This window comes from Parasteatoda tepidariorum, chromosome 2 (genome assembly GCF_043381705.1).
Source record: "Parasteatoda tepidariorum isolate YZ-2023 chromosome 2, CAS_Ptep_4.0, whole genome shotgun sequence".
Classification (NCBI taxonomy): domain Eukaryota; kingdom Metazoa; phylum Arthropoda; class Arachnida; order Araneae; family Theridiidae; genus Parasteatoda; species Parasteatoda tepidariorum.
Genome location: NC_092205.1, coordinates 58,972,328 through 58,983,158, shown reverse-complemented (window position 1 = coordinate 58,983,158; position 10,831 = coordinate 58,972,328). Strand labels below are relative to the sequence as shown.

Below are 10,831 nucleotides of genomic sequence, written 5' to 3'. Positions count from 1 at the left end.
TACACCAGAAACATTAACCCGGAAGTATAGGCGGTATGGAGCTTGCAGCGTTCTCTAGTGTAGAAAACACCATCCATTGTTTTTAAAATTTTCTTGCTTCACCATATCATTTTTGGACTATTTTATTTGAAATGTTTGGTGTCATAAATCATTTTAAGAATATCATCGTTTTTTTAAATTGATTAACTAGCTTTGAAACAACGGCTCAGTGAAATAAAGTCTGTTTTCGAAATTTTTCCATTATGGTCATTACTCTAAAGTTTTTTGGCATCACTTTTTGTTTTTGTTTTCATTTTTAGTAATTACTTCTGCTCAGTGCTCAGTATCTCAGCTGGGAGATGATTTGATTTTGTGCATTTTAAGCAACAACTAAGTAACAATTTTGATTTTTATTCTTATATTTAAACATGTATGTTCTGCCCTCCAGGATAATGATAGAACTTTTTAGTAGACTATCAAGTTTAATTTAGTTTTTCACTTGTGAGAAAAAGGTAAAATGTTATGTTTATTAAACTGTTCATTCATAATTTGTTTATGTGAAAAAGTGTTTTCATTTCAGATTAAAAAAGTACGTTGCACCTTTTAATAAATTTCATCAACGAATTAAATTCATTTTATAGTTAATATAAATTATACGTTCTTTAATTATAAACATTGTCTATATTTTTTATTTATATTTGTCAAAATTTGCACTTGTCATCATACCATCAATCTTGCCCGGGGATGGCTGCAAGTTTTACCTTTCAAGTTGGTCCCCTTCTTTGAGTTTCTTTAGCTTCTCACGTACTGCTGCTTGGAAATTATCAATATTCGGCGATTATTCAGTCGTTTTTTGAAAAATGTTTGGAATGTAATTTCTAGTTTTAAAAATTCTTCAAATTTATTCTAAATTTCTTTTATTTTTTCTATATAAAAATAAATTTGGTACTTTTACATTTCAACGGACAACAACGGATAAAGTTTACAATGCAAAGTCACCAAATTAGTGTAAATTCAAATTTTTATTAAAAATTTTATTTTTTGGTGATGTCTGTTTAAAATAAAATAGCAAAATGGAAGATTACCATAAATACATTAAAATTTATTTGTTCACTATTACAACGCTCAAATAATCAAACTGGGTGGAAGACAGGCTCCATCTCTAGAGCCTAACCCCCATTTCTCTTGTTCTTAATACAGATATATGTAAATGTACTACGGTGTTATCTACTCCCATATTATATTTGGCACTTAGAAAATAAAAAATGCATTTTAATATTTTCATGATGCTTACATTTAGCATTACCTTTAATGCAGTACTGAGTTCCAAATTGTTTCCAAGCTTAAAAATTTTTAATCAGTAAAAATCAAAACAGAAAAAATCGTACTTGCTACTCCTTAGAATATCCACATGCTATAGGTTAAGAGTTCTGCAATTTGCCACTTGTAGCCCATTTCATTCTCCAATTCTTATTAGGCAGTTTTTAAAAATGGCATATGAATAGCTATGGTTCTGTCTTTAAGTCATTATAAATATGGTAAAAAATATTTGAAGGGATTTTGTAGTTATTTATTTGGAAAGATTTCAAAATTGTAGTCACGTCATCATCTGACTAGTAGAATAATAGTATGACCCCCTCACACACTTTTTGCATGAAGCGCTTGGGTATATTTGCGTATCGTGATCTGGCGCACCAACTACAATCGCCAAGGTGCCAAATAGATTTTAAACTTTCAAATTTAAAAAAAGAATCTCATGTAGATGTTTGCCCGGGGGTGGCTGCAAGTTATACAGTTCTTGTTGGTCCCTTTCTGTGATGTTTTTTTTTTTTAGTTTCTTGCGGGCCACTGCCCGGAAGTTTCCAAGACTTGGCAATTATTATACCACAGATTACGATACGGAAATCTCTCAACCCCCTTTTTCTTTTGTTATTATTCTTTGTTGAATGTATATTTTGTTGAATGTATCTAGGTATATTTTTGAAATAAGCGATAACAGGTAGATAGCTATTAGACATAGTACTTCTAATGTGTTGTTTTTACGGGAGCCCATATTAGACCTCAATACTTGATTTATGCTAAAAAAATTGCTTTTTTAATCTGTCCATTCTATTTTATTACTTACCATGTTAAAGGGTATTTCTTGAAATAATAAAAATAACAATTTACTAATGCTGTTTTAAGATACTTAGCAATCTTTTTTTTGAGAAAAAGTAAATTGAAAATTGAAGTGGGATCCATAATTTACACAATTTTGTTGTGCAAAGGATAATTTAGTTTCTTTTTATGTAATATTGATAATGTAATTTTATATTTACTTTAAGTGAAAATTTATGTTTTAATTACAGATCAAATATTAATTTATAATATTATTTTTATTATCACACTGTAAAAAAATATTAATATGCATAATGTATTTATTTTTATAGAAACAAATTGAGATCCATTATGTCATCTTTCATGTTTCTTAATAGATTCATAGTTGTTTAATGCTACATTATTTTATACGGAGAATTTCAAATCATGCATTTCTTTAGAATTAGTTTTTGATGCCCATGATTTGTGATGATTTTATTGTTCACATGGCTTTGTTAATCTAATTTTCATCAATTTGGGATTTCTACTTAGTTTTTAAAATTTCGATTTCATTTTTTAAAAATATGATTATGATCTGCGAATTTCAAATCGCACTTTTGGAGAATCACTTAATGACTTAATATCACTTAATGACTTAACATCACTTAATGATGCTTTAGTCGGGAAAATTTCATCTCAGTTTTTTCAAATTGTGAAATTTTTCCGCACTCTGATTTTGGTGGTAATAATCCTTTTAAACATCGACTTGAGAAAAAAATACAAGAATTTTTTGTGCTGCCCAGTTTTGTCATCTATTTTTTTTCTTCATATTGTAGCGGAAATCAGATTAAAATCTAGCAAAAGTTAGAAGTTTGAGAAAAATGATAAAGTAGAGTGCGAAATAGCGAAGGATTCTCATCCCTGCATACTTCTTTTTTTTTTTTAACAACTCATGAGTGTAAAAAAATTTTTATTTCGAAAAGAGTTTTGTTTATTTTGATTTTTAAAAAGTGTCTGGAAAATAGACCCTTCCGGTAAACAGACGTCGGATTATGAGACTATGTACTCTATTATGTATTTGGGCACCTAACTTTAAACATGTATAAATTTGTGAATTAAGCCTTTACGTTAAAACTTGCATTCAAAATCTAAATATATTTATTTATTTTTATTCTAAACTAAACTTTTTTTATTATGATTAACAAAAGTCATACATTATTCTGGAGTTGTCATCAACAATTTCATCTTTTGAGTTTATTTGATTGATACTTGTTGGTAGTCAAAGCATAACTTAAGGACAGATTTCATTTATTGGAAGTGGTCTCTAAAATATTCATAACAGGAATTCACGATTCACCCATTTTTTATTTTATTTAAGGAAAGCCATTCTAGCAATGTAATAAAAAGTATGTAATGGTTGTGCTAAGGATAATATTGATAATGGTCAAGTAAGTAAAAATAAAGATGAGAAGAAGCACAAGGTAACTTACATTTTAGACACATTTAGACACATTTACAAGGTAAGGCATGTGCTTTGAATTTTTTTGTATGATTGTGATTAACAGATATTGAAGTGATCAATTAAAACAAAATTACATCAAAATATTATATCTAATTTATAATTGAAGACCAAGGAAGTTGAACAGTTTGTTCTTTATTCCTATAAATTGTTCTGAATTTGCTCGGAATTGCAATATGCTACGAATTCTTTGTATGATTATAACGAACAGATGAAGTGATCTATAAAAACAAAATTACATCATAATATGTATAATTTATAATTAAAGACCAAGGGGAATGAATGGTTTATGTCCATTATTTACAAAAATGTTTACCTTCTGTTGCTTTTTGAGGATTACTAAGCTTTAATAAATAAATCGCTTTTCCCCTAGAGTTATAACACCTAGATTATTATTACCCCCTACCCCTTAGAAAACGGGCCTTACTGTGGGAAAGGCCTTCCTTTCCGTGTGCAAAATAGTTTTTTTTCTTCTTTTTTCTGAATCGGCTTTAAAGGACATAAACCATTCTTCCTTCATGATCTTCAATTTTAAGTTTTATAAAAAAAGCAGAACATGAAATTTTTTTCATTATATTACCTTGCTAAATGAAAGTGATTTTTTTTTTATAATTTATTCTTTTTTTTTATTCATCTATTCTAAAATAATACTGTTTTGTTTATGTAATACTATTTCTTAGCCTACTATTTCATGGATTGTTAATTTAATTTTATGTGGTGTTTCAGGTTGATACTATAGACTATAGCTTATCAAGAGGAATGTCACTACGACAAGCTATAAAATCTAAATTTCGATCTGAAAAACCTGATATAGATATTATGCCTACTCCTACTATTCTTCATACATACCCTTCAGAGGAACGACTCCTCGAGGAAATGCCGGATGAAGTAAAGTGTTTAATTTTTGATGATATGTCATAGAATCTTAAACATTTTGTTAAAAAATCTATGATTGCCTAAATTCTCTTTCTTATCTCGTTTTGTTTTAACCATTTGACATTTTATTTAAGAACCTACCACTTATGTTCCAACAATAGTCAGTACATATATAGTGAGTAAAAAGGAAGAAAGATACTTACCACTGTGAATAGCTTTTGATTTAATTTTTATTTATTATTTTTTGGTGCTTTTAACCAGTGGGTTTACAAACTAGAAAACAAAGTATAAATTATTCAACACAATGACACTAATACCTGAAAGGCTTAGGGCAATATATTCATAGGTCACACTTTTTCAGAATGTGTTATTATTTTTTTTTCACGAAGTGTTTTGTAGTATTGTTACTTATTGATACTTTTTGGGAACAAATTATAAGTTTTGGAAATTTCCAATACAAAATAGCGTAATTTACAAGAAACATCTTGTTGCTAATATAAAAGTCATCAATATGGAACACCAGTCATCTTGGAATTGCATATTATATTCAATATGATTTGCCCATTATATTAAATACACGAAAAAATTGTTACTATCAATTATTCTGTCAGTTTCGTTGGTTTTGTCAAGATAAGTTCAGTATTTATTAGTCATGAGTAAATATTTTCAATAGTTTTGCGAACTCACAATATACCAACTTGACGTTATAATCCTTTTTCCGTTTGGACCGCAAGAGTTGTGAAATTGTGCACCAACTGTATACGGAGGGATTGGTGAGGATAATATTACTAGAATATTTTATAACTTTGGAAAATATACGTTACTTTTTATTTATTTAAATTACTAGACCATTATTTCTTTGATCAATAATTTGGAGCAATGTCAAATCTTTATTTAATGTCAAATCTTATTGCTGCTCATTTCTTATTTAATAATTCTTTTGTGTGAAATGGTAATAACTTTTTTATAAATTCAGGCATCTTAGAAATGATAATAGATAATTTATTCCAACATTTCCCATGTAGAAATTGAAAATACTTCCTGCAGTTTGTGTTACTATTTCTTTTATCTGTAAAATAATATTAAATTTAATAGTTTTTACATTTTGAGTAATGTAAAAACAGAATGTTTTGTAACTCTTTTTTTATATATATATTTTTAGTGCCCACATCCTGATAAATTACCAAATCAAGAGTCGTGCTCTGCATGCTATGAATCTCAGCTTGCCCAGCTACAAGAACAGTTTGTTCAAATTATGCTTGAGAACCAGCAGTTAGGTAAAGTTTATTCCTTTAAAGATTTTCAAATATAAAGTGTGACTCAATTGTTTTCAGATTTTCTTAATTACTTACTTTTTTATTAAAGAAAATGTTGAAAATTTTTTGTACACACGTTCTTAAAATATGTTGCAAAATTCTTTTAATAATCTAAAATGTAAACATGCATATGCAAGTGTTTTTCCTATAATCATAGAACTAAACATAAATCTGTTCACAATAGTTTAAATTCATACTGAATCAATGAAAAACAAGTCCTATATTGATATGTTGAGAATTTTTTTGAATTGTTCTTTATGAATAATTAATAATAGCTTTAGTTATTTTCTTTTATCTAAAATTATAAGGGAAACCTTATCACAACAGTGATTTAGAGCTATCATTTACAACTAAGATTTATTTAAATCATTATTATAACAAGTATTCAAATTGATTACAATTGGATTAAAACTCCCAACATTTAAATGTTATTTAGTAATAATATTTTCTTTCTGTAAGGTTTGTAATATTACTTTTTCCTTCTTATAGTTAATGAAATAAAAGATTTAAAAAGTCAAAATGTGGCTGAACAGCTAATGAAACAGCTTGAAAAAGAACGCGAACGTTATAGGGTGTTGTCTGAGAAATTGCATGATAAAGAAACAAAAGAAACAAGCTCTTTAAGCAGCAAATCACCTAGGTATGTAATTTTCATAGCAATATTTTTTATTTAAAATTACTAGTAATTTTACTGTTCATAAGACTCTTCTGTTTTTTATAAGTTCTAAAAGGTCCTGAGTCGAAAATCAACTTACGAAAATTAATATCACAACATAAATAATGTATAAAGGTTATGTTTTAAGTGCTATCTCCAGTTTCTTATGTTTTCAGCTAAAGTCAAATGGATTTAGGAATTAAATGGTAAATAGCACAATTAATATTGCAATTAAATTGTACAAGTATAACGTGTCATGTTTTTTTAAACTTAGACATAGAAATAATTTGGAAGTAGTAAACTCTGTCTTATTTTGAAGTTAAACTACTAGCCGCACCTTTGCTTAGTTTTATGAGGTTAACCATCCGATAAATAATGGCAGCAAATAATTTATTTTATTTTTTTAGTAACATGTGCTGTAATTCTAGAAAAAAAAAAGTTTTGAAAAATATAATTTCATTCCGTAAATTTTTTGTTATGTTCATTCTAATTTGATCCTTGCATTAGGAACTATTTTTCCCCCATAAAATATGGATTGTGTTATTTTTAACAAAAACACTGCTTTTGCTCCTAAAGTAATAAAATAGTGTGTGATGAAAATTAAGTTTTTTTGTTTGTTTTGTTTATTAAACTTCTCCCCCCCCCTGAAAATTAGTCAATTTTTTTCTATCTATTTTCAAGGACAATAAATGTCTCTTGAAAACCTGTGATGTCAACTAGTCAAACGTAGTGTTGAAAATCTGTGACCTATCAAGTAGTCAAATGTAGTGTTGCTTATACTTTGCGAGGATTTTCATGACTTAATTTTCAATTTTGGCAATTATAATCATATTCATATTCTAGAGATGTTCTTGTTGATACTTAATAATACTTAACTGGTATTAGGAGGTGGGTAGTATATTTATTCTGGCCAAAGTTACAGCAAATTTTGTTCCAGTAATGTCCAGTGATACATTTTCTAATCACTGAAACATTTAAAAATCTTCTCTTCTATGTCTAAATTCAGTTGAATTGATTTATAAATTTATATCCAGAAAATGAAAACGAAATTTATTTTTATTAGGCCCTTCCTCTCTCAACCCAACTCAACTGTCAAAAGGGAGGGAAAATTCTAAATTTGCTTGTAATCTTTTCATTTTACTTTATTTTTCAGCATCTTTTGATGCATATGTCCGTCACATAATCAGAATTTGAGATAGAAAGCATGCAGTATTTTAGACTCTCTTTTGATTTTTTCTCATAAAATTATGCCTACAATCAACAATTTCTGAAATATGTTTAAATGTTTCACAGACTTTAGTTTTTAGACTTTTGATACGTATCATTAATTTTATGCAATTAATGTTATCGAAAATTTTTAGCATCATTGAAATTGCTTTTCATCAATTTAAACCGTAATAAGATTAGATTTTAAAAATTCTAAAAACTGAGAAATGTGTAGCCTTAAATTACTTACTCAAAACCTTGAATCACATCATTTTATTGCTTTAAAATTTTGATAAAAAAAATCATTGAAGTTGTTGAAATTATCGCACACTATTTCTCCTAATCTAATAAGGCAACCCTTTTATTTTTAACCTTTTTTGAAATGATTGTGCTGCCTAAAAATTCTACATCACCAAAAGTTTGTCTAGTACAGAAAATATCGAGGAAACACGAATTAGAAATTTAAGATGGCGAAGGTAGAGGACTCTAAATTGATGAAATTCTCTTTTTTCCACGTAATTCAACAATTTGTATGTTAACTTTTGTTGTGATGAAAATGTATTAGTTAAGGACATAATTAAAAATGAAGGCAATGTTAGTGTCATCATTAGATTTCTAGAAATTGTTAATGCTTTGAGGTACAAACTTTTCCCTAATGTGACTAACACGATGTCCGTAATGTAAAAAGTTTGTGATGCTTTTAAAGTTATTCATATATGGCTTTTAGGGCAAACTTACTTGAAAATTACTTTTATTTGAAGTACATTAAAGGGGTTAAATGGTTTCAATAATTTGAATTCATTATGTTTTAAATAACATGTGATCTTAAATTTTTTTAAATTTTTCAACGGTATTTGGTTTTTATCTGAAATAATTTTTCTTTGACAAAATATCTTTTTTACTAACATTAAATAAATGAACAATAATAGTAAAGTGCTAATGTTTTTGCTGTCTTAAAATAAGTTTTTGTTTATAATTAAAAATTAAAATGTTTCTTTTGATAGGAAGTATATATATCGAAATAGATTTAAATGGATATTATTTTAGCGTAAACTTAATAAATATTTATGTTTTATTGAAAAGGATTAATATTTTTTTCTTTAGAAAAATAAGTTGAACTTTTTTTTATTAGATGATTTGGAATAGCAGAAATTTGTAAATCATTAGATACTTCTTGCATATTTTTTTTATCTATTATTGTATTGTATATATACTGTCTATATTTTGTTATTTTAACTTTTAAAAAGAAAATATAATTTATTGTTGCTTTATAGTACATTTGAATAGTTGATTTCGGTTGTGTTTAACTTAATTAAAAGTTTATTTAAGCTTGATTTTGTCTTTATTTTGAGGTTAAGAAGATTTGCCCGTAAAGAAAAACATACGCCTGAAAAATCTAAATTGCCTGATATTGGGGAAGGATCAGGGACAACTGTTACTCCTGAAAAAGAAGAAGCAGCTGATGTTGTTAAGGAAACTGAAGAAGGAGAAAGTATGGGTCTTAAGGTTTAATTTATTGTGTTGTGAAATTTAGATGAAGCACACTTTTAAGTTATACAGTATCCTAAATCATAGGGGTTTTAGTATACATTATGAGTATGTTGTTAAGGTAGTAAATAAGTAAAGGGTCCTCTTTAGACAGAAAAAGAATTATACTTACTTTATTAATGCATAGAGAACTATCTAAACATAATTTTCTTTAAATAACTTATTAATTTTAAATATATTTATGCAATGATAACTATTGTTTTGATTATTGTACATTACAGGGTATCCGCGCCCTTGGAAAGTCATGAAAAATCATGGAAATTCATGAATTTTGGTATTGAACAAAATTTGCCATGAAATGTCATGATTTTAACTATTTCTTAAAAAAAATCGTGGAAAGTCATGGATTTAGGTCACTGAAAAATCTAATTTTCAAAATGGATTTTACCCCTCCCCCCCAATTTCATGGTGTTCCAAATATCTGAATTTGTAACAAAATCTCCACTCATAGTCATGTTTTATAAAAATATAAATTGTTTTTATCATCTTCTTTAAAAATTATGGCGCTCTTTCAAAAAATGAAAGTAAAAACATTGTTTCTAGACCGAGTTATCTTTTTAACTTCTGTGATTTCAGAATTTTTTTCATTTTTATTTTATCAATTTAAAATTCTAGCTAAAGCAAGCCAGTCATTGGCGAGTTTTTTTATTCTGAAATGAGAACTGAAGAATCAGGAGTATTTCTTTCCTTTCCGATGAACAAAAAAAAAGTATCTTTAGAATATAATTTTGCAGAGGAAAAGGGAAAAAATTTAATTGCTTTCATATTTTTTTAAGCTATTTTATTGCTTCAACTCTTTCTTTACTCTGTTTTTTTAAATTTAAAATCTGTAAATATGAAGATGCAGAGTATAACAGTTTTCGTTATACCTATCAATTCAATTACTGTTATTGTAATGTTTTTTTTAAAATTTGGTTTGTGTTGTTTTCGTATAACTTTGTTAAGTCATGAAAAGTTCTTGGAATTAGTCATGGTAAAGTCATGAAAAGCTATGGATTTGAAAATCTAAAACATAGCAGATACCCTGTACTGTGAAAAGTTATTTTATTTAAAATGTATTTTGATTTTTAAACTATTATTAGTTGTCACTGAGCTCACACCAGTGCAAGGTGAAGCAGTTCCTTTTCCTTCGGTTGAAAGACCGCGAGGTCTATATGGCCGTTTTCGTGCATGGGTGACTTCTCAATTTTCTGAATTAGTTGAAGACTTTTCTGAGCCTGTTGTTGATGATGATGATAGCGCTGAAGATGATTCTGAAGGAGATCCTTTGACAGTTCGCAAGTGAGCGCTATTTCTTTATTGCCTTCTATTTATAACAGTTGTATATTCATTTTATTTATTCGAGAAATTTTATCGGTTTAGAGAAAAATATTTTAAGCATAAAAAATTTATAATTTTTTAAAATGCACCATTAAGATAATAATTTTGATATTGATATGGTTAGGGTGTTTAATTTTCTCTCTTAAGATTCATTAGTAGTAGTTTTCTCAGTGGAACCTGGTCAACATTTTCTTGGTGCGCAAAGTTTTGTATTTATCAGCTAAGGTTTATACTTAAAGGGAAAAAAATGTACTTCATCATTTATTTTATTTCTTCTGCAGTTTACAATTCTAATAAAATTAACAAGTATTTCCTACTACTTAATTACAATGCTAA

At 27.6% G+C, this 10,831-nt stretch overlaps 1 protein-coding gene across 1 annotated transcript in view; it reads left to right on the top strand.

The window, feature by feature from the left end:
• The first annotated feature begins 279 nt into the window (after positions 1-279).
• LOC107438053 (GRAM domain-containing protein 4) overlaps positions 280-10,831 on the top strand; it is a 33,138-nt gene continuing 22,586 nt past the window's right edge. The window contains exons 1-6 of the mRNA XM_016050214.3: positions 280-491; positions 4,301-4,462; positions 5,613-5,727; positions 6,256-6,406; positions 8,980-9,119; positions 10,258-10,456. Of these exons, the coding sequence (XP_015905700.1) occupies positions 4,334-4,462; positions 5,613-5,727; positions 6,256-6,406; positions 8,980-9,119; positions 10,258-10,456 (734 nt within the window). The 5' untranslated portion in view covers positions 280-491; positions 4,301-4,333. The remainder of the gene's footprint in view (positions 492-4,300; positions 4,463-5,612; positions 5,728-6,255; positions 6,407-8,979; positions 9,120-10,257; positions 10,457-10,831) is intronic.